General features: G+C 40.9%; 3 protein-coding genes across 4 annotated transcripts; 1 reads left to right on the plus strand and 2 right to left on the minus strand.

The window, feature by feature from the left end:
• Positions 1 to 25: 25 nt before the first annotated feature.
• Positions 26 to 14,624, minus strand: tmem47 (transmembrane protein 47). 2 transcript variants are annotated; one of them, XM_034703181.1, is made up of 4 exons: positions 14,376 to 14,624; positions 7,799 to 8,053; positions 3,428 to 3,568; positions 26 to 2,407 (listed from the first exon to the last, which is right to left on the minus strand). In XM_034703181.1, the coding sequence occupies exons 2-4, from the start codon at positions 8,022 to 8,024 to the stop codon at positions 2,229 to 2,231; spliced, it is 546 nt and encodes a 181-aa protein (XP_034559072.1). In that variant the 5' UTR covers positions 8,025 to 8,053; positions 14,376 to 14,624; the 3' UTR covers positions 26 to 2,228. The 2 variants fall into 2 exon arrangements, with proteins under 2 accessions (XP_034559072.1, XP_034559067.1); XM_034703176.1 differs by lacking the exon at positions 14,376 to 14,624 and having other exon boundaries at positions 7,799 to 8,239.
• prrg1 (proline rich Gla (G-carboxyglutamic acid) 1) lies at positions 14,225 to 19,349 on the plus strand. The gene is made up of 4 exons (XM_034703166.1): positions 14,225 to 14,323; positions 15,132 to 15,172; positions 15,994 to 16,154; positions 16,950 to 19,349. The coding sequence occupies exons 2-4, from the start codon at positions 15,163 to 15,165 to the stop codon at positions 17,412 to 17,414; spliced, it is 636 nt and encodes a 211-aa protein (XP_034559057.1). The 5' UTR covers positions 14,225 to 14,323; positions 15,132 to 15,162; the 3' UTR covers positions 17,415 to 19,349.
• A 1,343-nt stretch (positions 19,350 to 20,692) lies between these two features.
• cpox (coproporphyrinogen oxidase) lies at positions 20,693 to 26,208 on the minus strand. The gene is made up of 7 exons (XM_034675716.1): positions 25,538 to 26,208; positions 24,383 to 24,526; positions 24,185 to 24,295; positions 23,948 to 24,089; positions 22,524 to 22,742; positions 21,563 to 21,667; positions 20,693 to 21,460 (listed from the first exon to the last, which is right to left on the minus strand). Exons 1-7 carry the CDS (start codon positions 26,073 to 26,075, stop codon positions 21,376 to 21,378), a joined length of 1,344 nt encoding a protein of 447 aa, XP_034531607.1. The 5' UTR covers positions 26,076 to 26,208; the 3' UTR covers positions 20,693 to 21,375.
• Between the last annotated feature and the right edge of the window lie 719 nt (positions 26,209 to 26,927).

Genomic DNA, 26,927 nt, shown 5'->3' on the forward strand with positions numbered 1-26,927 from the left:
TTCAAAAAAAACATGCTCGTTCGTGTATGTTCATTCAGTACATGTTTATTATATTAGTTATCAAACCAGTGGGAATCATAATAAACTCAGCAGCAAATGGAAATGGCATGCACACACTCACGTTCTCTAATTCATCAAGAGAGGGATGAAGTAGACACTGGGAGTTTCTGACCATCCAAAGAAATAATTAGGAAGAGTTCTAACCACAGTTGGTCTTCTGCAACCACAAGTCCCATCTTCTTGTGACTCGCAACTCTTCTTTCTCGGGATGCACCGATCCGATCCTGGTATCGGATATCGGCTAGATTGGGCTCAAAAAGCTAGATCGGATATCGGTGACAAGGGGTCGATATATAGTGCCAATCAATACGGCAGATCTAAGCATCTCAGTTCTATGCATTTCAGTCTTTACAACAGCCATGTGTGTCTCCTACCTCATCAGCGCCGGCCGGTCTGTGCATTTTTGCCCGGTGGAGCATGATGGAGGATAACTACAGAGGCTCTGCAGTTTAGGTGCATGTCATGCTTCTTTTGCTAACAACTCCACTGGAGACTTGTAACATGCGCATTGCTCATGTTTTGACGGATGGCAGTTGCACTGAAAAGTTTAATGGGAGCCCAAAGGAGGAAGTTTACGTGAGCTGTAGCCTACTTCAAAGAAGGAAGAAACCTCCTATTAATGGATTCAAAGTGTGAAAAAGCAGACAGGTTTTTGGATTTAATTGTTCCGGATCCTAGAAATTAAGGGATTCCAGCCTCTGGTTTAGCACTTGGAACCCAGGTACAGTTCACCATCAAGTCAGAAAAGCCTGAAGTTGCCAAAACATGATTCTATCCTCACATTAAGGAATAGAGATTGTTAAATCAATACCAGGATCGGATCGGCTAGTATCGGTATCGGCAGATACCAAAGCCCAGATATCGGTATCGGATCGGTAAAAGTAGGATCGGTGCATCCCTACTTCTTTCAGGTTCAAAACTCTCAATTTTCTCTTCATGAGCGGTCCAGTCAGTCCTAATAACATTACTCATGCACAGCACATCTCTTGAAGTGCTTCGTTGGGAACCTTATTCAGGAACTATTTCACTGAATTTTTCAGTGGCTACAAAGATATTCTGCTACAGCGTCTCCCTAACTGAAACAGAAAAATCTACTTTTGTATTCTTTTTCTACTGAGAGCTTTCCTGTTTCCTACAGATGGAGGAGATAAGGAGGCATCACATGGGGTGGTGTGCGAGCACATGCTGGGTGGTATGATCATGCAGGCATGGGTGCACACTCGACAGCAGACATGGTCATTTGCCATCTCCCCCCCACCCCACCACTGGTCTTGTAATGAATATGACTTTATGCTGTACATACATATAATACAACATTTCATTCAATCAAAGTGTAGGTATAATTTGGGGTATACTGCAGGTTTACAATTGTAGCCACTTCTTACATGTGACTTACACTGTGCTATTTATTACCAACTCATATTCCTCTCACCAGTATGTTATTATTTAGAAGATGGCTGTAGAATGCTTTGCTGTCTTAGGTAGTTTCTGTTTATCATCACCATCTCAGACCCTTTCAGAAATCGAAAATAGCAAAAGTGGGACAGTCCTTCGGATCTTCATGACTTATTTAACAATGTATTCCTCTTGGCAGCAGGAAGAGGGCAAGGCCAAGTTCCAGATGTAATGCATCTCTGGGGAGAAGTAGCCTGTCACACTTCCTTGCTTTGTCATCGTCAGGATGTCACTTCAATGGGATTTTTGTCCTCCCTAGATTCGACAACTTCCTGATTTGTCCGCGTTCACATTGTTCTTTTCGCCCTCTGCTCCGATTGGTTACTTTTTCCATCATTTTGTCCTGGTAAGGGGTCAGTGAATCCATCTGTTCTCTTCAGATTCTCTGCCCAAACTAAGACCTACTGGAGGTTCACTTAAAGGGGACGCAGGCATATCTGGGAGGTGACATGCTCTCTGTGCTAAACAGCCTGCTTTGGATTTCTTTTGAAAACAGTTTGTTGCTAAAAAAGATCCCAGGTTTCAGTCCAGATAAGTGAAGATTGTCTGAGTCAATAAATTCACAGTATCAAAGGTTCCAGTCCTGAAATGAATGGTAAGCTTTGCTTATATCTTTTATTATGATTCTCTGGTTGTGCACTGTATAACGGATAGAAAGTTTGTACTACTGAGATGACCCTGGGTAGAGCAGAGCCTTGATGCGTCTTCTTTATTTAGTAGTAGTCTTCATAGTTTTTGGGGTTGAGGCAGTAGAGGATGGCTCCTCCAAAAGAGAAGATGGTGGATCCCCAGGCCAGGCCGTAGCCCCAGTTAAACTCATGGTACACCCTCAGGCTGACGGTCTCTATAAACTTGATGGGGAACAGGACCAAGCTGCAAACCTGGAGCACCACTGTGGAAGAAAAGAAGAAAGGAGGGAGGGTCTTAATATCAAAATCAATCTGATAAATATGTGAGGAATGGCCAAGATTTAGGGAAGATCCAAAGCACTCTAAGGGTCACTAATATCATATTCAAAGTGGTAATAACGATATATTTTAAGCCTTGGTGGTTATTACCATGACAGATATCCTAACATGGACATTGGAGATGTTTCAGTGTAATTTTACCTTGCTGATACTAACCTCAATACCAAGACTTGATTGTAAGTTAATAGTGTTGACTGCATGTAAAGATCCCAAAAGTGATGGCAATTCCAACCAGAATGGGTCATCTATTTAAGTTACCCTTAAAAAGGGGAATATCCCTTAGGTCAGCCTAGGCCTAAGCAGGACAGCTTCTTATGTACTGTATCTCTAATGAAAGCTAAATTCTCAGAAAAGTGAATATTGGGGAATAAATCAGCATGATGATAAATAAATGTAAATACAGAAAAAAAGTGTGAGAAAAATGATTTGGCTTGTATTTTGTATTTATAGGTTGACTTATGTTCCATCTGTAAAAATGCAGGAGGTGAAGTTTGTGATCAATACTGCAGCCAGCCAGTCGAGACAACTCCATATGTTATGGCTTCACTTTTTGGGAACAGTCATGTCATCCATTATTATACAGTCTGTGGTGGAGACTGGGTACTCCTCGATGTGATGAAGTAAATAAACAGGGATAACAGACATTTTACTATCTTTGACCAAAGTTACATCCTTTGCTAGCATCAACATGTTGTTTATTACTGTCAAACAATTCACCTAAAAGCAGTTGCTTTTTGTGGCTAAATGGTTATAGTATCAAATCCCTGCTTTGACTATGACTTTCTGATAGTACCAAGTATTAGAGGTTGATTCTGGGACTGGTATGAGTTTCAGTATCAAAACAACTCAAGTGAACATTAATCTGTTTGGAAGCCTGAAAGTCATTTATTTGTGTTTTTTGTTCTTTCCTCCATCAACTCTGACTTGTTTTTCTATTCACCTACCTGCAGAGAACAGCATGACAGCCACAGGCTTGTAACAGCGACTCCTGGAGCTGAAGCACAGGGAGATCATGGCCACAAGGAAGGAGAGCAGGGTGAGGGCCGCTCCCCCCAACAGCAGGGCCAGCGTGGCGATCTGCCAGTCTGGGACAAACACACACACATACACAGAGAAGGAGTGGGGTGAGGGAGGAAAGGCATGAAATCACACTGAGATAGAGAGTGACATAGGTAGCTAAAATGAGGTTACTCTGGAGAGCCGTGTCTGAGCTGTTGACAGTGGGAGGAGGAGGAAGGTGGGTAGATGAAAAGGAGGGGGAAAAGTGAAAGAGTCAGGCAGCAGAACAGGTCACAGGCCACATTGGTCACGCTCAATCTCAAACTGTAGAAAAACATTTCCACCCACTGGAGATTGTGGTAAATTACCGCAGTGTAAACACAAAATATCTGTGGTTCAGGGGCTGAAACAATTCCTCGTGAATATTCTGAGGCTGGCGATGGCTCATAATGTTTGATGCGAGTCATTGGGGACCAGTGGCAAGAGAAGAATGTGAACCATGCAGTGAATAAACTCCAGACCAAGCACAGCAGTTTCTGGCTTACAAGAAACAAACTGACGTACACAAGCCTGGCTACATATGTGCGGATTTCAGCGCCTCATTAACCGATCCCAGAGCAGCAGGAAAAGCATTCTGTGAGGTGACTCAGATAATGAGTATCCCTCTGTATCGGCTGATGCCAGCTCAGCAGCCTTCTCAGCATTTCACCCAGGTTTACTTGCAAATGCTCAACTGAAAATAACAAGTGTTGTTATCCCACCTCCTACCCCTATCTCGGCTGCAATGCCAAATTGGAATCAAACCGAACAACTTATGTTTGTCAAGAAAAGAAACACATGATTTTTGTTTTCTTTGTGGAAAAAAAACAGATTTGTTTTAGAAAATCAGTTCTTAAACTTTAATTTGTCATGGGACAATAACTGAAGGCTGTTGAGACAAATTCTGTTATTGTTTGGAGTTTAAAGGTCTCTTTCATAGCCTTAGTGTGTGCTCACGGAAACAGGAGGTCAACATGTAAACAGGCAGAGGATATTATGATGAGGCATTTGATTACACGGGAGGAAATAATTTAAACTGCAGAGGTTGAAAAAAATAACATCAAAGCATTAAGGGGATTGAGCTCTGAATAAGTGATTCAATATTTGGAGGCAAAGCTCAAACTGAGGGACTTAAAGTAAGAATATGTGATGTCTTTTTCAATATTGTACACGGTATTGTCTATAATAGAGCCCAGGAAATAAAAAAGATGAAGCAGTGCCAAGAATATTTCCTCTCTATTGAGGCAGAAAATCATTAAAACATTCTCCTTCGGAGAGAAAGTGAAGGAGGATAAGCTGCTTAAAATACAGTTCCCACTCTTGTTGGAGGGGAACTTTATTTCAGGGGCCAAGCAGCTCAAATATAAACAAACATCAACTTCTTTTGACCAAATATGGCTCAGGATTGAGAGTTTAAAAAATGGGCCCTGTCACCACAGGATGTTGGAAAGAGCCCACAAAAAGCAGAGCACCAGCTCCCTCAAGCCCCAAGCTTGCACAACACCAAGCCCCCCCCCCCCCCCCCCCCCCCCCCCACCTCTTCTTAAAGACTGACCCCTTCACTTTCTCTGCCTCCTCTTAGAAATGGGCCAAAGCGAATTGACCTGCAGTTGTCAGAGCTCATCGTGGGTAAGATATCCTCTCTGGGTCAGTTTCAGCCCAGGCAGTCTCCAAGCAAAAGCCTTATCAGTGCCCCGGTGAAACAGCAGGATGCATTTCAGATTTGGAACCGACTCCCCGCACAAGAAACGCAGCCAGAGTCGGAGCGCTTAAAGGCTTTGACGAACAGGCAGCGCCAAAGTATTAATTCAAGCCCTGCATGATGACAGATGGAAAAGGAGATACAGTAGACAAGATCCAATCTGAGCATTAATTATGTGCATGTCAGGGAGTGCCGAGGTGCTAATCGAAAAAATCCTTCTGGGCCCCCAAGTCTGTTCCTTTGTCGGAGACAATGGTGGAAGATCTGTGTCACAGAGGAGCCTCTAGTGTCTCTCTGGCTGTCACACACACTCATCTCACTCTCTCAGGGCAGCAGGATGGAGAAGTTTAAGAAGCAGGAAGTCAAGCAGAGGTCCCTGGTTCAAAATGACAGGGTCTACAGGCACTCAAGACAGTCATCTAAACATATGACTGTTAATGAATTTCATTATAAATATCCTTTTACCACTGAGGTGTCTGACTGACTTGCTCACACACTGGCTCCACATTCGTCCCCTTCATATCACACCAACACGGCATCCACACACACACTTCTCTTGCAAGACCGTTCCACATTCTTGGTCCTGTGTCAGGTCTTTATCTCCTATGCTTGACCTTTGACCCCCTGCTTAAGCGTGCGTGTGAAAGGGCGGGAAACTAAAAGAGAAGAAGAGTTACAATCTGCGTATATTTTACACTTCATGAGCATGTAACAAAGCCATTTTTCTTTCTTTGTCTTCAATGTTTTCCAGACAAACAAACACACACATGCAGACCTTGGAGAAAAAAGCTGAAAACATCTGAGTAGCCAGCTGGTGTTTCAAACTAACAGGATTTATTTAATGCCCAGAGCATGACACTGAGGAAATATTGGGGGGCTGACGAAGGGAGGGGTAGAAACTGATTACTGGGATTCGAATCAATAAGCCAAGCCAAGCACAAGCCTGAGGAAATGGGAAGTTTGCTGTGTGCATTTACTGTGGTATGCTGCTGCTGCTGCTGCTGCTGCTGCTGCTGCTGAGAGCAGAGAGCTGACACGGAGACTGTATGTCTTTATATGGCACCAAAGTGCACTTTGTCTACGCTGACAGAGGAGGACTGGGGCCAGCATGACCTGCAGTTACTCATCCCGCAGACAGAAAGAAAACAGTTTGTCAGACTAACAAAAACACAATTCATGAAAAAGCACATGGGAAGAGGACAGAGGAAAGAGGCTTCAGGAAGGAAAGTAGTTCTACTGAATATGTGAAAATACACAAACAAAATGAAGAAAGGTTTGTGCCTACAAGTATTACCCAAAGTTTACATTTTCACATTAGAGATAAAAGACATAGGATGATAAAAATCCTGCAGAGATAAACTCAGTCAGGTCTTAAGTAATGCATGTGTTCTTGTCCAGGACTCAATTTCTGTTATTTAGTCTTTCTTGAGAGCAGTAACACAAACTGGTCTGAAAATGTGTAAGTCTCTCAAGCTTCTGAATTTCAGGGATTTGGGGGGTAATATTAGGTCTCTGCAACAAAAGATGGACAAATACTGTCCTAAAATAGTTTTTGTTTATTGTTAGAACTGTTAATCGAAATGAAAGTGACTTATTCTCAACCCCCTTCCTTTCTTTTAATACATTCATATTTACGCTGTTCTTTTATCATAATTAAGTTTCTCTGCAGTAGAAGTGATGCTTTTCAATTTGTCTCCTATTTTCTGTTGACTGAAATGCACCATAAAGAACCAAGATAAATTCCATGTATGCGTAAACCTACTTTGCACTCCATCCTGATTCCCATTTTCCCTGACACTGAATGGCTGGAAAAATGAAATACTTCCAGAAAGAAAAAAAAACCTTCATGGGGATTCCATCAGGAAGTTTCCCTCCTAAAAAAAAACTGCATTTCTGGAGTGCTTCACTTGTCTCCCTGGTTACTAATCTGCAGGCATCTGGATCTCTGGGGAGCTCTCTGCTCTGAGTTGCCCTCGCTCCTTGGCCGGTGAAGAAACCCACACAAAGGCTCATTTTGTGAGCAACAAAAGGCCTAATGAAACCCCAGCTGGACCGCTCCTGGCGAGGCAGAATTCCCACATCATTCAGTGGTGTACTGGGCAAATGTTTCAAAAACAAAGTTAGCCAGAAAACCAGAAAAAGGTGTCTTATTCATCACACTCTGAAGCTCAAGGACAAACTTTTTTTTTATCTAATTATCTCCCACTTTGAGAGCAGCAGTATGAGTAGCATATTGTTCACTATCTTATTACATGTGGAAAAGTTCTGCAGTTTAAATTAACAAGGCAATAGCTAATTATAAAGTAATTAACATTTAGCACTCTCCTGGGTGATGTTTTATAATTGTCACCCACTGAACAGATTGGTTCAGCAGAGCTCTGTCTGCAGGGACTCTTTGTTATCCCTCATTTGAATATGAATGTGGGAATCTGTCTGCACCCCGAATTCTGCCATGAAACATCCCTGAACTACAACACCCGACTGGATTAAAACTTCCAAAACAACATGTCGGCGCATCACCCCATCAGCCCGGATAAGTGAGCGTGTTTACGGGCAACATGAGCGTCTGTCTCACCGGTGGCAAGTGTGCTGTTGCAGGACCAGACCGCGGAGCTGACGGGCTTCCAGCAGGACTCCCACATGGACAGGTAGTACTGATCATCAGCCGTGACCCACGCCGGGCTCAGTAGGGCTCCGACATCCAAGCACAAAGCGAGAAACACGCACACCAGTCCCACCAACTTCAGCGGAGTCAGCGTCGAGACTCGGACCTCCTCTGTGCCGCTCACGGATGAAGCCATGACTAAAGTATCCCACACATTTACAGACACTGGAAAAAGAATAAGAAAAACATGCGTATGTTTTCTTGGCGAGGACTAACTTGTTCCTTAAATCCACAAAAAGATTCAGGTGAAGCCTAAGTGGTTATAGTCCTCCCCAGCTCGTGCCCGTGCTGGGTGAAGCAGGATGGGGAGCCGCGCGGAGCCGCTGCTGCTGCCGCTACTGAGGACCAGCGCTGTGCGGACCAGAGAGCGGCAGATCACTGAAGTGACAGAGAGCTGCACCTGCTGGGTCCTAGTGCCTAAACTTCTCATTCATACAGCACCTCTCTCTCTCTCTCTCTCTCTCTCTCTCTCTCTCTCTCTCTCTCTCTCTCTCTCATATAATGACCATGGACATGGGAAAAGTCAAAATTAGTCCACAAATAACAATAGTCGATGTGAAGAAAAAAGGATATGGCATATTGAGAAAACAGAAAATATTAGATCAAAAGTCATAAACATAATATTAAATGTCAGAATTGTGTGATTAAATTTGTAGATATGAAAAAGAGAAAATCATGATTACAATTGGCAAAGTAAACGACCCCATGATTTTCACAATAATCTCACATTCATCTCAAATTTATAATGTTTTATAATTGCTGGTATGACTTTGTTGACGTTCTATTTATTTATTTGTTAAGTTATTTATTCAATCATTTATCTTTTTACTTACTTAGAATTTGTTGCTTTTTTAAATTTAATACAGTTTTTCAGAAAAAATGAACAATTTTGCACATATACAAGGACATGCAGAATAAAAATGATACAATTAAACAAAGATTACTAAGTAAAAAAAGATCTGACATCAAACAAATATGTATTGTGACAAAAGTGTTAAGTCCATGGCATGTAGAAACCATCCACTGAGCAGACAACCAGACCTGCATCAGCACCAGAGGCATGCTGCTCTACATTTATAAAGACCTAAATCTGCATGGACTTCCTCCATAGACAGTAAGGCATGCTGCGTGTGCATAATTCCATATGCCAATATGACAAGTGCATCTTTAACCATCATACATTCAGACACAGAATAAAGAGTTAACTGGTGAAGGAGACAGATGTACTACAGAATCTGTGATAAAGACTCAGTGAGAGTGAAATCTGTGAATGGGCCCAGTAATACATTTCTGATGAGACATGCTTCTGTTGTGTTGAAGTTTTTCACGCAGAATTAGAGTTAAAATTCTTTGATCCAGCTCATGAATGTTCAGGCCTTGTCCAACTGCTTTTTTAAAAATGTCTAACTGATTGACACCTCACACTTTCTTTACATGATTCTAACACTTTCGAATCCCAATTATATTTTCCTCTCATTATTCTAACTCGTATATCCCATAGAGCTTACTTTTTATCTTGCATTTAAACTTTAATCAACAATTGTGACTTTAGATCTCATCTTTTTAATAGTTATTCACTTTTTATTCATTAATAGAATGAGGACTTTTTTGTTTGAAAATCAGCGATGCACTGATCATGAAAATCAGTGCAGATACTGATTGCAATGTTTTATTCAACAATTTAGCGAAGCCGATTCCCATAGAAATATTTGTTTCAAATTCTTTGTGTTTTTTTAAAAAATGACCTGTGAGGTTCAGCATATTTCATATATCGGCAGAGACAAGTTAATGAATGAAAGATAATATTTATTTTACAGAGATAACGTTGGATACAGTCACTGTCAGAGTCTCTTTGGCTCTTGAACTCTACATGTGATCAGAAGGTCTCTGCCCTGAGTTGCAGTTAGCTCTATTACCCAATGGAGTCCAGACCCTCGTGGTGTAGGTGTTAGCTGATGATGTCATCTGAGGCTAATGAGATGAAGACTGGAGAGGGAGGTGGAGGGCCCCACGTTAAAATGATTAGATTAACTGGAGTAAGACAAAAAAACATATTTTGTAAAGACAGCAGGGATAGGATTGGCTAACTATGAGGGTGTGTTGCAATGCGACTGGATAGATGTGACCAGGTTAGGAGAACAGCTGATGACTACAGGAAAAAAAAAATGAGTGAGCATTGGAGGAGTGGATGCAACTGACAAACAAACAATGAATCAGCATGCAGAATTTAGTCTTCCTGACTGAACGTCAACGAGAGCTCAAGCACATTATTTGCTGCTGGGCAGGTGCCTGTCAACAGGGAAAATATCTGCCGACGATGATCTGGCAGATTGGTACAAACCATGTGTGTCAATAGTCCCGACAATGTGCTCACTTACAAGTATCTATTAGGGTTTTTTTCAATGTTCTTTGCTACTTTCATACACTTTTTGTGTAAAAGAGCAAACATGCAGAAATCTTTGTGGCTTTTTATTGATCGTTAGAGTTCTAATGTAATTATGCTCCCTGACAACTGACCAGATTTACACAAAAAGGAAGTGGATCACAAAAATGCTTCATAATCAACTTTTTAATTGGGTTCCAATAAGCAGAGGAGCTGATGCTACAACTTTCAACACAGTTCAACAAACCCCAGACATTATGCAACAATACTGCACTTATCTTTTTCAAACATTTGGCTCCCAAAAGATTTCTTGCAAGCATTTACCAAAACAGCGAAGCATTCAGCATGGTCTTGACTTTTAAAGCTTAACAAATGCCTTTACTACAGTACCATTGTCTTTGATTTTCAAAACTATTCATGGAGATAAAATCATGAACTGAAGTACAGACACTACTCAAAGGCATTTTTCTTTTGAACATAATATTTCACCCAGACACATCATGAGATGTCTTCATGATGATCATAAATGCACACACTCTACACACACGCAGATACAAACCCTGCACATATTTACTAGCTTTATCTCAATACATCTTACTTTTGATCACAAGGTTAATGGTACAATGAGAGTCTTTGTCTCCGTGTTGTAGAGACCAAAACACTATAAATGCAAGTCTTTACATCAAAGCTGTGAATAGTGTTTAAGAAGTTTCCAGCTGTATCCTGAGATATATACTGGCACCAGATAGAGCTGCCATCATGTGGTTAAACATCCAGATAAAAGAAAAGTCTGTGAATAGACCAGTAGTTTACCATTTTACTTCATGGAAGGACATAGACTGTGGGTTAACATTCATCTTAGTGTATTCCTTTAGATACATCATTGCTTTCCTCTTGCAACAGACTGAACCTCACTTATCTATCACTCCTCTATCTCTTCAGGTAGCACTTTGTGCAACACCTTATTTTCTGTCAGTCTTGCAAACACACACACACACACACACACACACACACACACACACACACACACACACACACATTGCTGAGGGAAGCTTACACTGCTCATTTTTTTCCTAATTGAACTTCACTAATCCTTTGTCCCCAGGGAAGAATCTCAGAATTAGTTCATATTGATTAACACACACACACACACACGCACACACACACACACACACACACACACACACACACACACACACACACACACACACACACACACACACACACACACACACACACACACGTGCAAACAAGAGATTTTGGAGGAAAATTAAGTTCATGGTTACATGTGAAGAGAAATGCAACATTAATTTCTGTGTTAAACTCCTTGTAAATGTGTTAAAGCCAAAGGTTACTGGCTTGTGGCAGAAAATATTTTTTCAGCTAATGAATAAATTTGTGTTGCTATTAAAAGATTATATGAGTAAAATCTGTCTTTCACGCTGGGGTTGTGTGTGTGTGTGTGTGTGTGTGTGTCTTTGAGTTGAATGAGGGAAGGTCAGCTGTTCCTGGCAGCAGAGTCTTTCTACATCATTACAGCTGATTACAGATCATGACTGTAATACATCATGTACACAATACATATGTTCCTAGTCTCACAATTTAACTAATCAGCACTGAATGTAATTTATCAGCTAAGATGTTTCTGGACACATCTTAGTTCACTATAGGCATTAAGAAGTTATAAAGTGTGCAAAGCAAAATATAACTATGTCTCATCCTCTGAGTCAAATTGGGCAACCTTGCACCCCAGATGATTAGGGTGACATGAAAAATGTATACATTAAAATCAGTAATGAGAAATTTAAAGAAAACACCTCAAAATGGATAAACTATCAATGTTATCATGTCATAAAGGTTTTGTCTATGTGAGGGATTGTGTATGGCGAATGGGTGGTTATGCAAATTACAACCCTTACAGGTCTTGAAAGACAGATGATAATCTGAGAGACAATTGGCCACAATCCTCGGTAAATCCACTGAACTAAATCTGTAAATGACAAAATATTTTGTTGCAGTTAAAATATCCACAATTTATGATCACAATTAACATGAGACAAGATTCCCTAATATATTTTTGCATTCCAATCAGGAGAAAACACAAGTTTATCTTAGTTCAATCACATAAAAAGGGGATCAAATTTGAACCAAACAGAAATTCAATTTTGTGGAATTATGCACAACATTAGATCTTGAAAAGGACACTGGAGTTTTTTTTTAAGTTTATGAAATATGCTGGCATTTTAACTGGTGTTATGATGTGTACAGTTTTTACGGCTAGCAGAAAATCAAGAGGAACTTCTGATGGTCGAAAAAGACAACTATGAGCGGTAGCTACTTTTTCCATTACAGTTCTTTTTCAATTGCTTAAACACGATTTTGAAAACAGGGCCCATTTTGTCAAAACACTAAACACAGTTCATTCAACCACACACACAAGTAGCAGAACACATCAGATCCTTTGCAAAATGAAACACTCTTGTAAAAAACTTTACACTAATTTATCAATACCAGATTTTGTTACCATATGAAACACACACATTTCATACAACCTAATTCTGTTTGAACCAGTTACACACTACTGTTGCTAACCTAAAACACTTTTAGCAATTCTTTGCTCAGTGATAAGAGTACTGTAAGTGAAGTACACAGAGAAAGTGCAAATATACAATAAATTCACCAAACACTACACAAGACCAACGCTGCAGACTGATGAAAATATAATTTATTTCTCTCTATATACCCAAATCAGTCAACATGTCAATAAGGAGAGTCACAACAAAACATGTCCCAGTTTTCATGCTACTACAGTAGTGTGCATAACACTGTAAGCTCAGCAAATATCAGACAAACATGAAATACTGTATCCAGTTGAAGACAAGTGAACTCACCTGCTGCATTTTTATAGTGCTTAAACCTGATTGGTGTATATACAATTAAGCAATCGTGTGTTTGCACACCTGTCTGTGTCTAACCTATTGGCTTATAGGTGTGGTAATTTGACAGTCAGTGCTTTGGATTTGCAAAGAAGTGACATCATGATATACTTCTGTGTCTAAAGTATACAAATGTGTTTACTGTTTTGCAAATCACTGTGTGAGGCTGACATTGTGCTTAAAGTGGTTTAAATCAGGGCCGATCTTTTGCTCCTTGAGTGTAAGGTTTTGATAATTGTGTAATACTTTTGATTTTAGTGATAATGCAGTCGGAAAAAAAATGAATTTCTCTCTATATACCCAAATCAGTCAACATGTCAACATGGAGAATCACAACAAAACATGTCCCTGTTTTCATGCTAATACAGTAGTGTGCATAACACTGTAAGCTCAGCAAATATCCGACAAACATGAAATACTACAGGTGAACTCACCTAGTGCATTTTTATAGTGCTTAAACCTGATTAGTGTATCTACAATTAAGCAATCGTGTGTTTGCTCACCTGATGGCTGTGTTTAACCTATTGGCTCATAGATGTGGTAATGTGACAGGCAGTGCTTTGGAATTGCAAGGAAGTGACATCATGATATACTTCTGTGTCTTATGTATACAAGTGTGTTTAGTGTTTTGCAAATCACTGTGTGTTTTGTTTTGCAAAAGTGTGAGGCTGACATTGTGCTTATAGTGGTGCAAACCTGGGCCGATGTTTTGCTCCTTGAGTGTAAGGTTTTGATAATTGTGTAATACTTTTGATTTTAGTGTTTATGCAGCAGTAAAAAAAATGTGAATGCCTTTAATGTGAGGTAACAATGGGTTAAGTTATCCTTAAGCACTTAGATTATTTAATTGAAAAGACTGAATTATCTTGCTTTCATTATACTCAAGAGTTTCACAATATCATAAGGAGATTTATTAAGTCAAATTGAGCATGAATAGATGTGTTTCTTAGTTTGTATTTATCTCTGGACTGTCCCTTTAATTCAGAGGTAGAGGCAGTTCATGGGATTACTGTCCGCAAACACAGTTCTACGCATGCGCAACATGCATAGCAACACTTGAGGGCAGCGGAGAAGACGAGGAGGGATTGCCTATGCGCATTTTGGGGCCGAAAAAAGGTGAGCAGTTCTCTTAAAGTTCTCCCTTCTCTTTTAAGATTGACCTAAATACCTTTAGTGGGTAGCGGTGGTCCTTCTTGTGACCTCTGTTCCGGGAATCATGTGTGGCTTGTTAAATCGCATCCGTTACTGAAGGCGCTCCTGGTCCTACAAATCATCACCGGGTGTCAATACATGGAGCAATAACCAGCTTCACAGAACCTTTCTAATACAGACAAGACTGTTCCTTCAGCAGCCATAACATTACTGTGTTGCTCAATCGGTGTTTATTCCCTCTGGTTTTCCGTATAACGGGGCGGCGGCGCTTTGTTTGTGATGCTTCCGCCGCTTGAGATCTATTCTGGGAAGCTACGAGCAGGATTCCCGAAACACATCCATGTGTGAGTGACCAGCAGCCGCCATTGGTCACTGTCAGTGTGGTCAAGGATGTCCTACATTTATAGCTCACTCATATCTTGACATGTCAACAAACTTTTTACTCATCATTCTGTTGTGACATTGAATCCCTGGTTTCTTCCAAGTGTGTCAGATGATGTTTTCATTCAGCCGTGCTCCTCTTCAGCTCTATGTATTCCTTTTTAAAATGATGATATCCTGTATTGGCAGTCATATACTGTATTGACATTGCCTTTTTCAGACTCCCATGACATGTATGAATCTTGTCCCTAAAATGAGATTATGCTATTTATGTTTGCAAAAAGGATAAAGGCTATGCGTAATCCTTAAGAGGAGTATTTGCTAAGTATTGTGTGACTCATGTATAAGCAGGTTCAAAGCTGAATGTTAATATGTGTTTGCTTTTCAACAGATAAATCACCCAAAACAGACCTGCGGGAATCATGGGGAGTGGTGAGTTTATTTGACACTTTACATCAAATGCAGCAGAATTTAAATGAATTGTCCTCACTTTCAGATCCCTTTAGTAACTCTCCTCAAATTTCTGCTTTCTTTTTCTATTGTTTAACACTGTTTGTCAAACAATTTACACAGTGGAATGTCACTCTTCAGGTTTTTCTGCCTTCTATAGCAAACAATAACCATTCTTTCCTGAGGGAGCTTCCCGTTTTCCAGCATTTTGCCCTTATATTTATGTTTGTTGTGCTTTTTAAGTCTTGAACTGTTCAAATCCCTGGATTTATGACTCACACTGACAGCCGCCATTACTTGTTAAATAGTTTGCACATCAGACATTCTCAGGGCATGCTGTGGCATTTTATGAGCAGTTCCAGTTAGAGAGTTTATGTTAGGGTGTGTGAAACAGAGGGCTACTCTGTCTCGCTAAGTTCATTCCTCCAGTTTCTCTTATGTGGCGCAGGGATGGATGCCTAAATCAAAGGACCTTTTGTTTTTATGCAGAAATGTGGGCTTTGGACAGCGCTCAGCTCTGCTCTGCAGCCTTTGTTTCACTCCCCACCTCGCTCCCTCTCCCTTTTTTTTTGGCTTTTTTTCAGCATGTCTATCCTCTTTTCCTCCATCTGCCTCACTCCTCTCTTCTTCAATACTCTCTCTTTGCTCCCCCCCCCCTCTCTGCTTCCTCCTCCATGCTGTTCCTCTCACTGACTCTCCTTTCTTTTTTCATGTCTCATCTTGCTATCTTAAAGCATGCAGTTTTTTTTGTCATGCATCTCTTAATTGTACATAATTTTCCCCTTCTTGTGTCTGCCTGTCAGTGTTCCTGCCGGCAGACGCGGCCCATTCTGTGCTGCGACGGCTGCGCAGGGCCAACTTCTTGTTGGAGGAGATGAAGCAGGGTAACATCCAGAGGGAATGCCGCGAGGAGATCTGCACCTATGAGGAGGCCCGCGAGGCTTTTGAGAACGACGAGAAGACGGTGAGGGAGTAGTGGATGCAGACCTGCAATTCCTCCTGTCTTTGGCTGAACGGATGCAGGAGGCACATTAAAGAACCTACAGCATGTTGATTGGGACACTCAAGGCCACTCACATCTTGCACATACAACTTCAGTTTATTCACCAGATTTCCAAGTTGACCTATGACTAGTAAGACAAAAATTTACTGTAGCTTGTAAGGTCATGTAAATAAAAAATTACAAGCAAGAACACAATCTAAAGCAGGGCAGTACAATCAATCTAATTTATTATTTTTATGACCTGTAGCTGACTGGTTGGTAACCTCTGAACACAGCCCTAGCTAAAATCCACAAATCATGATCACTGCTGCAGAGTAACTCGTACCAGTGTTCTACTGTAGAAATAAATCAGTTATATTCCTCCAAAATGCTTTTTAGTTTGGTTTGTGTGTCCAGTAGTGAAATCAAATGTCAAGAGTGGCAGCTTTTGGAATGTGGGTGTTTTTTCAGGAAGTGATGATTATCGGCAGGAAGAACAGCCGAGTGCTTACGAGAGAGGGGGTGTATTTGTAAAACTATTGTGAGAGGCCAGGGGGCAAAGTCACACTCATCTGGTCACTCTTTGTTCTGGAGTTGTTGCGTGCTGCCTTTGTGTGGTAGTAATCCAGATAAAGTGTGTCGTGCAGTGGACACTGTGCACCCTGTGACTCTGTTTTAGAACACTTTTGTGCCACAGTGTTAACAATGTTTCACTTTGCAGTTTGACGTCTGTGTTGATTCTGATCAAATGTGTGTCTTTCTCCTGATTGGCTGCAGAGACGCTTCTGGGAGGAGTATGTTCGGGAGAGCAGTCCAGCTGGAGGTCTGGAGACGGTGGTGGGTGGAGTCCACTCTCTCTACTTGATCGTGCCATTGCTGCTGGTCGTGCTCATCATCGCCGCGGTAGCCATCACCGTGTGGCGCTGCCATTCTCGTAAGCGCTCGCAGCGCAGCCCCAGCATTGGACATTCACATCACGACCACGTCCTGTCAGTGGTCTCTATGGACCATTGGGGGAGGGATTACCACCATGGTGACCAATCAGAACTCAGCGTCCACAGCAGCCCAGCTTATCCAGGCTCTGAGATCACATCAGGGAGAGGAAGTGCTGGGGACCCGCCGCCGTCATACGAGGAGGCTGTGGGCCATGCAGATGTCCAAATAGAGACAGAGCCTCCTCCACAGTACGAGGATATCGTCAACAACAGCTCTTCCAGTGGCAACGGTCCCCATGGGAAGTAAACCTGTCTCTCACTACCAGCCCAACAAAAGCCCTAACCTACACTAAGAACTTACAATCATTAAGCAGAGCCACTGCTGTGGTATCACCAGCCTTCCCCATTCAACACAAACTCTATTAACTGTGTGCTCAGTGGACTAATGCAATGTTTGCCAGAGCCAAGGCTGTTGAAATTTGCACTAACCTTTTCTCATTGAGGTGAAGTGACAGCAGGAAGGAGCAAATGATAATGCAATACCAAAACCAAGCAACACCTCTGCTGATTTTACTCAAGTTGCATCTTTGCTGTCACACTGTAGCAAATCATTTATCTTGGTGGACATAACAAATGATGCATGTGACCTTAAGACAAAGAAGTCTGATTAACTTGATGCAGATTATTCTAAAAGTGTATAAATGGGGTTGGAGTGATGCTTTACTGAAAGTTTGTGCCAATTCTTTAGACTAAATGGTCCAATAACAGATGGTTCTCCTACTCTTAGGACCATTTGTTTCGAACCCTGTTGTGTGCACTGACTTTTGTATATTGCATAGTTCTGCAAAAAAAAATGTTTTGCAAGATTCAGAAACAGCATCAAATAATAACTGTGAAATAATGTCAAAGGCTGTCCAGGGTTTTGTGGAGCTTGAGACTCGTGCGTACGTAGTGAATGATCTGGCTACAGAAGCAAGTCAATTAAATCTGATTGAGATTGGATTTATTATGTGACCAAATCACATTAGTATCAGTTACATAAGCCATTTTTGATTCATGAGTTTTGAATTGATTCAGGTTTTGATGTTCAAGTTGCCAAATGAAAGCATCACTCCACAACTTCAGAATACACTTGGGAATGATTTCCTTTCCAAAATGTTCCAAAATGAAGACAAGGCTATCGGTCATAAAGGGAGGTGCTGACACGTGTTTTGTGTATGTGTCATATTTGTGTATATTTCGTAATGCATGTAGCTTGGCCAGGACACCTGGTGTTCTATTGAACACTGGTGCCAGTCAGTGCTCACTGGTCCACACTCACCCCTGAGCTGCTCAGAGCCTGCTTTTACTGTGAATGTTTGTCCCAAACCTTTTCCCCCTTGAATCAAATGTAACCATGTTGGGATGTGACTACAGAGTCTCTACTAATAGTACACACATGATTCTTTGAATAGGTTTGCAGCTTCACCATAAATATATATTGTGTGTTGCGCTGCACAGGATTGTGGGACAGAGAGCAATAGAGACTGAAGCTTCATGGAAAAAGTTGTCATAGAGAAGAGATTCTGTATTTAACGTCACTATGGACAGAGATCATGTTTAGCATGTGTGATGTTTCTGTATATAAACATGTATAGTCTGTATGTATGACGGTGAGATAAAGTGAGATTGTTTTATTACTGCAGAGGCGTGCAGTGAATGCATCGACACTAGCATAACTATTCTGTAGGATGTGGCTAAATGAAGGCACTTTGTGTTGAGCTCAAAATGAGCTGTCGGATGAAAACTAGGACAGGTTTGGTTTAACATCGTCCACATCACTCTAGACCGTAATGATGTCACTGTAATCCTCTGAGAAGTGCTCATACTCTTTATGCAACGTTGCTGCATACACTCTGAAAACCAAATATATCTGTCTAACGTCTGTGAATACTGATAAATGTAACATGTGTTTGTCTGCACCTCACACACTCTGAGCACTGACTATTATCTTTGACTTCTTTGTAAGTTGACCTGTGAACCTCAGCACTTGCTATGACCTTTAACCGAGTTGTGCTGGCAGAGGGAGCCATTTTGGTTGGGTCACTTGTTGTACTGTTACTTGCAGAGTTCCCCTTTTTTTTTTTTTTTTACAACGCCTTATCAAACAAAGGTTCTTTAACATTAAATGCAAGGGAACTTGTTATAAATCCTTGATATGTGCAAAAGCTTGAATTAATTTGTAATAAAACATTAAAAATATGCTACAAGTTTCCTCATTTTTATTGTGCTGCAGAGTAGGAAAAGTTTTCTTGGGCATGAAAACTTCCCTTACTGTCCTTCACCTACAACAGGGGTTCCCAAAGTGTGGGCTGGGACCCCCTGGGGGGGTCGCTTAACAAAAATGGGGGGTCGTGAGATGTATTTCAGAATGTTTTTGTTTTTTTTAAGTTATTTAAAAATAGTCAATTTTACCCATTGTAGTAAAAAATATGGACAAAAATAGTAGCTAACATTGAAATAAAACCTTAAAAATTAATGAGTTTTCTGCCTTTCTTTTTGTCAGATGACTCCTAAGTTTGGGGTTAGTGAACAATTAATTATCAAAAGCATCAGTAGCACTAAGTTAATTCATAACGGCACAGGAAACACAGCCACATGCTCATATAGGTATGCTAATTTTCTGCAGACCAGCTAAATTAAGCCGGATTAAATCACTTTGAAGTACAGTGCGGGTCGCAAGTCTTTGGCACTAATATTTTGGGGGTTGTGAGACTTTGGCACTTATATTTTGGGGTCACAGGCTGAAAAGTTTGGGAAGCCCTGACCTACAAGACGTGGTGGATCCATTTTACCAACACCTGATCCAGTGCTGAGCTTAATCAGACTACAGACATTAAATTGAAAAGATTCAAGGGTACATTTAAGCTCTTCTGAGGATTTTTTTTGCTGGTAATAAAGCACTGAAATGTATACCGATGCCTCTACATGAGCTATAAAAGAATATGAGAACATAAGTTTGCACATTAATTTTTTCAATGCAGTTATTTAATGTCTGACTGATGCTGCAGAGTGTCAGTGATGAACTACGTGCTGAAAAAAAACAGCCTTCTAAATTTCCTATGGCACAGATGGTCAATTGGTGATGTTTTCAGAAGTCAAATTACTGATAGATGTACATGAAATCAGCCCACCAGGGGTGCCAAAATCAATGCAAACCAAAAGTTCCTCTTTATAGCCTTTCATGATGAATTACAGATAAATGTGTAAAGTTGTGCAGAACAAATGAAGCAGTACTAATAAGGAATGCAACAAAAGTTCAGTCGTTTAAAACGCTGGAGCTTAAGAATTTCATTTGGAGTGGAACAATTTGTTTAAAGGCTGTTTGATGTGGAAAATAAGTATCAGAGTTGTTGGCACCACATTTTCACAACATTCCAAGCTGCATTATCTTTTCAGGTTTCTTCCTCATGTAATGTGCCACCTGCCCTGTGAGTCACTTTCATCCTCTCCATGGAACATGATCCAAAACACAAGTTATGTCTTTGTCTGCTGTTCAAACAAACCAGTGAATGAATCATTAACCACAAAGGAATGACCAACAGCAACGGTAATGAAGTCTTTATTGTCAGTAATACTATTATTCAGCCTGGATTGTCAAAAATAACTCATTGTTATGAGCAAGCATTCAAATATCAAGATTTATTCAGGTTTCATACAAGTAGTGGCATACAAACGTACAAACAGTGGCTCAGTTTTTCCCTTTTCACTTTCAGTGCTTTATAAGAGCAGAGGAGAGCTCCAGCTGAGAGCAGGCCTTATTAAGGTCAGGCACAACATAGAAAAAAACCCACACATCAAGTGTTTAACACAAACACTTCTCGCTGGTGGGACTTCACAATAGGATTATGACCTAAAAGCAAGTACAATAATAGCAACTTGTCACAATACTTAGAGTTTTTGGTCTTGTTTTAGACGGCCATGCACTGAGGAGTGGCACAAAGCTTAGTCATCAAATTTAAAAACACCGAAATGAAAAGCAATCCCAGTGTAATTAAATGTCAACAAGGCAGCTTTCACATAATAAAAGCAAATAGAGCAGAGAGATAAGTACCGAGGTTGATCAGAAAAAAAAATTAACAACGCATGTGCAAAGCAACTTTGTATTATTTTGGTAAACAGAGTGTTCACTGCTGCTGATCTTGTCCAACAGGTCACACCATTATTAATCACAACAAAGACTACTTCCTGGTTGTCCGTATTGACATGTAAACCTATAAACACCGCTCTCACACCCACTCCTTGGGGTTTTGTAGCACCTCCAGCATCTTTGCCTCTCGGGTACCTTTGGCAGGCTCGTGCATGTACTCCCACCTGAGGATGACAGGTGAGTTAGTTACCAGGCAACACAGATAGCTGACTACTGTCACACAGGAGCAGAGGGCTGAATGCTGCTTAAGTGCGCTATTTTCTTACCTTGCAGTGAGGGGGAGAGACATGAGGATGCTCTCAATTCTGGAGCCGGGCGTAGCCAAGCCGAACTTCACACCCCTGTCATACACCAGGTTAAACTCAACATACCTGCAACATAAACACACAGAGCTTACAAGAGATACAAAAATTCACTATATTTATGACAAACTTGTGACAAGAAATCTGGAGAAAAAAAATCCAAAGCAGTAATCTTGGCTTCTTGGAAAGCGGATGTAATTAGTTCCTCTTTTTGTTGAAATAAAGACTTTCAATTTGATGCATTTATATGCTTGTGTAAAATGAGATCTAAATCTAAAATGAACCTTTTGGGTGCTAAAAGTAACCAATCAAAATCATCTTTGTCCATCTTTACTGGCTGTCTGTCTTGCACGATGCATTCACTGACCAAAAGGGCAGTTCAGCTAAATGTGCACTTTCAGCCAATTAAATAGTTGATAAATGTTAGTGTTTCATAATGATGGAACTCACCCAGGGTGTAGTCCAGCTTCTTTTCTCCCTGACTCACCCATCCAGTCCCTGCCTAAGTTTCCAGCTCACTGTCATCCCTTCCCGTTCATTAACTAGCTTTAAAGCTCATTCTCTGTGTTGTCTTTTACAAGGCGACTCCCTGCTGAGGAAGAGACTCTGCCAGGATCTGTGCCAGCTTTGAATCACACCTACTGTGCATAAAGTCTTTTTCAGAAATGACTCTGCATCTCATTAAGGGATGTCATGGTGTCCTTTTATTAAAACCTAACATTTAGGGTGATGAATCACATTTTATAAGTAGGCTGTAATAGTTTGATTTGGCTGTTTTAAAAGGCAGTAATGTTATGTTACACAGAGCTGTCATAAATAGCTACTGTTTATGATTAAGTGTAACAGTCTCTAACTACTACTCTACTCTAATACTTGGAGATATTCATAAACTAGCACTGGTCCTTTTGTGTTTGTCGTCACTCACCTTCCTCTTCGCACCTGCTGCCAGTCCTTCTCCTCTTCAGTGCAGGGGTCGTTTAGGTGTTTGTATACAATGGGTAGGTAACAGGGCACCACAGTGCGGGCACAACTTTTTACAAAGCTGAACGCATCCTCCTGACTTGGAGAATCCAGATCATCAAAGAAGATCCCTCCTATACCTCGAGTCTCTCCTCTGTGACGGATGTAGAAATATCTGTCACACCTTAAAATATCAAAAGAATTAGTCAAGAAAATCAATCAGTTTTCCCATGAGGTCATGTTGAAAGACAGAGGAGGGAGCAACCTGATCAAGTATGTAAATGGTTAAAAAATAAAAAAATAAAATGCACAAGTGACCTCAAATACATGAACTCATTGTTTTTTTGGCCTAAAGCAACAACCCGTCACAAGGCAATAGCTTGCACCTTCAGGTTTTATAGAAGGAACATTTTAATCCTGCATCTCACACCTATTTACATGAACGATAAATTAATTCAATAGTACTCATTAAAAATAAATGCTTCAAATAATGTAATGAAACATTTGCAGTTAGAGAAAATAAAATTCACCCTGAGAGGAAGGATAAATAGGTTTTACTCAATATGGCAGCTGTTTATAGACCACTATAAGAAAAACAACCCCATGGAAAAATAATAACTTAGCAAAATCTAGGGCACTTGACATCCTCCAAGTTGTATTGTTGTATTGTTGTTTATGTTATTGTGTTGGTATTTTATTTTACTTATGTTTTGTATATCTTTTGGTTTTTATTTATACATTATTCAGTTTTTTTGTGTGTAAGTTTGAGGCATGGATAATAATGTCTCAGACTTTTGCAATTTGTATTTGGAAATAGAAAAAACCCAATAAAAGAGATTAAAAAAAAAAGCTTTGACAGTTGTATTATTTCAGCAAGGTTAAAGCACAGCTGAATTTCAATAGCTGTTTGTTCGAGATAATTTATGAGAAGAGACAGAACTAAATATAAGTCAGCACATCTATAAAGAGACAGTTACTAAATTTATCAACATGTGTTCAGGCTAAAGTCAGCACATAGTTGGCTAATGTTAGTATAGCACTAAGTCTGTAAGCAGGAGGGAATAACTTGCCTGTCTTTACCAAAGACCAAAGTATTTATTTCAAAGTTCACTTCAATATGATTCTCACTGGATAAACCACACCCAGTCAGTCATATCCACGGTGGTCCTTCACTGACTCAACGGTCTTTCTGTAACTGCAGATTTAAGGCAAAGGCTTTCCCTTATCACTGCCTTACAGTAAGGATACACCCATTGTAATCCTCACACACTAATACGCAGAAATCTGACCCACAAATGCGTACGTGCTGAAGTGCATGCAACTATTTGGAGAAGTGAATACCAATGTGAGGTTTCATGAATGCAGGATTACTCTAGAGTAAGATAGTACCATTTCTTAAAGTCAGGGTAGTACTGCGAGTGGTGTTTGTCGCAGGCTTCCTTCAGGGTGTTGTGGAAGTGAAATGCATCTTCTTCATTGACATAAATGGGAGTCAGGTCTGTGCCTCCGCCAAACCACCACTGCTTAGAGCCTTGAAGAGAGAAACAAGGGGTATCATTCATTCATGGACTCAATAGTGTCACTGACACCAAGACGCAACTGCTGACGACAGAGTAGCAACCTCACCATCTTCCTCTTCAATCTCGAAGTATCTGTAGTTGAAGTGCACGGTGGGGATGTGGGGGTTCTTAGGGTGGATGACAGAGCTCACACCCATGGCACAAAACGGCAGCTTACCTAAGAGGCATGAAACGTTATCAATGAAACATTACTCTGAATGTGGCTTATCGCACCTCGATTTAAAAGCTGTACACCACGACCTACCATCTTTCCCTTTGAGGACTTTCCCTCTGCTCCTCATCTGCTTGGCAGCCTCTTCAGTCAGGTGTCCAAACACTACTGACACATTGACACCGGCCTTCTCAAACACCTTCCCATCCTGCATCACACAGCTGATTCCTCCGCCACCTGACAAACACACAAAAGCACATACAACATTTGAGTGAGTGAGAGGTGATTCAACAGGCGTTTTTCCCCCGCAGGAACTTAACCCCTGAACTACGTGATTTTCGACTGGAGGAACCAGGGTCTAAATTTGGTTCAGGGGTAGATAATCTGCCCCCTGAAAAGCTCCTGCTTGGGGGGTAGAACTTTTCAAAGGTCCTGGGACTTTCGGTTGCACGTAACGGTGTTTGTGGAGTTTACACAGTTGTTGAAACACAGAGGGAGATCCTGGGAATGCATACTGGTTTAGTTTTTTTATTAAAATTCCAAAATGTTATTTACTATAATTTTTTTTCTCCATACGTCACTCGCCTGATTTGCACAAACTACCCAGGACTTCAGCCCGCGGTCGAAACGCAGACAACAATGGGGGCAAAGGAACCTTTTAGTTCCGGGGAAAGTAGTTCCGGGGGCTAAAAGACCCCGGAACTCTTGGTCGAAATGCACGTAATGTCTTGTTTCTTAACAGTATGGTCTCTCAGCCTGTTTACTGCTGAGCTTATTGCTTGCAAATGTGATCATAGCAATAGCTATAGCAATTTTATTTATAAAGCACATTTCATTACATGTAAGTCCAATGTGCTCTACATGGAGAATAAAAATTAAATAAAAACATTTCTCCAAATAGAATAAATAAAAACAGAAAAACAATTGATACACCCAACATACATCAGACACAGCACAGTTGTTAAGGACCTGAGGTCTACAGGCAGTTTGTTCCAAAAAGATGGACCACAGTAACTAAAGGCCCCTTCACCAGACGTTGATCTGACTCTGGGTACATTTAAAAGACTTCCACCTGCTGACCAAAGGATCCTGGTCGGGTTATACACTGTGAGCAAGTCAGAGATGTACTGGGGAGCTGAACCATCATGATGTTTTAGCACACAAACATGCAGCATGCTGATTCAAAAATATCTTTAAAATCTAATGATCGTTATAGTAAGGATGAACGGCAATTTCGACCTTCCTCACCTTCCTTCCTCTGCCATCTGTCCACCTTGAACGTCCCACCATCCACCTCCTGCAGTGCTTTACAGAAATCGGCCTGCGTCTCCATGATCAGCATCTCCATCCTCGTACTCATCTCCCCTTTCCTCTCCTGCAGCAGAGCGACCTCGGTCACCGGAGCAGACATGAACCCCCGGCATCTCTCCAAGATGTCCCCCTCCTGCTCTCTCTCCACAGCTGGGGACACCTTCGATGCCATTTCAGCACGCTGGAGGTGGTTGGCATTGGCCAGAACCCCTGCTACCGCCGCTGCAGCTGTCAATGCCGCGGCTCCAGTGAGCGCCAGGGCTCCCCTCCTGGTTCCTGCGGTCCTGCCCGTGGTCCCATGGGACATGAACCGTATGCTGGTTCCTCTGGACCATCTCGTTCGCGGAAGTGAAGTCAGCGACGGGCTGTGAGCGGACTCTCCTGCTCTGGCAAGACCCTTAAAATGTGCAAATAAACATCTTCTTGTGGTAGTCTGGGCCGTTTTGTTAACTGAACATAAGACTATGGTGGCCATTTGGATGATTAACTAGGTATTTCCTCAGTGCGTCTTGGCCTTAGGCAGTTCTACTGACTCCAAACATTATCAGGACTTGTACCTACGTGCTGCTATCAGTGTGCGTCAAGAAGTTGCACGTTAAGGGGCGTGTAGTTCTCCGAAAGGACAAGGGCATCATGGGAAATGTCGTTTTTTGATATCGACGGTGCTTAGAGCTCTGGGTTATGAAAGTCTACACTAAACTCCAATACCCAGAGTGCAGTGCGTTTGACATGATGTGTTGCATTTGAGAACCTAATTATGACCCGGGTTTTGTAGTAAGCTGCAGGGTATCTCAAATGTATTTGTATTCTTAATTTTGATGCTTTAACTTATTTCATTATACATATTTTATGGTTGGTGTGCATTAGTCTCTTTTTTATTTTAATTTTATTTTAACATTATTTTTTATAATTTTTGTAATTCTTATTTCCCCCTACTATGTCTTGTCATTGTTTTATTTCTGCTTCTTTCTTGTTTTTCAATCGCTGTAAAGCACATTGTGTTGCATTTGATTTGTATGAAAGGTTCTACATAAATAAAGCTTGATTGATTGATTATACGATGGATTGTAATTTTGTTATGATATATTCTAAGTCTTCAGACGTAAATATGGAAATACTTTCAAAATTTCGTCTAAACATAACTCTAGTAGAAATATTGTTGTATTACAATCTGTTTACGTGACATATCCTTTACCCGTTCAACAGTCCAAAAGATCCCACCATTATGAAGTCAGTGAAGATATGTTACCCTTTATCATTTTGTCCATGGACTTACTATAGCACCAAAATAAAGTAATTGACTGGCTGAGTGGTGCCCTGTCCAGAG

The sequence above is a fragment of the Notolabrus celidotus genome, chromosome 2 (genome assembly GCF_009762535.1).
Source record: "Notolabrus celidotus isolate fNotCel1 chromosome 2, fNotCel1.pri, whole genome shotgun sequence".
In the NCBI taxonomy this organism is placed as follows: Eukaryota; Metazoa; Chordata; class Actinopteri; order Labriformes; family Labridae; genus Notolabrus; species Notolabrus celidotus.

What these genes read in the sequence shown, in the direction of transcription:
- tmem47 (XM_034703181.1), bottom strand. Translation starts at nt 8,024, where the DNA reads ATGGCTTCATCCGTGAGCGGCACAGAGGAGGTCCGAGTCTCGACGCTG. An exon ending in CAACAGCACACTTGCCACCG is followed by an intron (nt 3,569 to 7,798) that starts GTGAGACAGACG and finishes TGTTTGTCCCAG; the next exon opens with ACTGGCAGATCGCCACGCTG. An exon ending in TGTCATGCTGTTCTCTGCAG is followed by an intron (nt 2,408 to 3,427) that starts GTAGGTGAATAG and finishes TTTCTTCCACAG; the next exon opens with TGGTGCTCCAGGTTTGCAGC.
- prrg1 (XM_034703166.1), top strand. An exon ending in TTGAGAACGACGAGAAGACG is followed by an intron (nt 16,155 to 16,949) that starts GTGAGGGAGTAG and finishes GATTGGCTGCAG; the next exon opens with AGACGCTTCTGGGAGGAGTA.
- cpox (XM_034675716.1), bottom strand. Translation starts at nt 26,075, where the DNA reads ATGGCCACCATAGTCTTATGTTCAGTTAACAAAACGGCCCAGACTACC. An exon ending in AGTCCTCAAAGGGAAAGATG is followed by an intron (nt 24,296 to 24,382) that starts GTAGGTCGTGGT and finishes CATGCCTCTTAG; the next exon opens with GTAAGCTGCCGTTTTGTGCC. An exon ending in CAGCAGGTGCGAAGAGGAAG is followed by an intron (nt 21,668 to 22,523) that starts GTGAGTGACGAC and finishes TTTATGTTGCAG; the next exon opens with GTATGTTGAGTTTAACCTGG.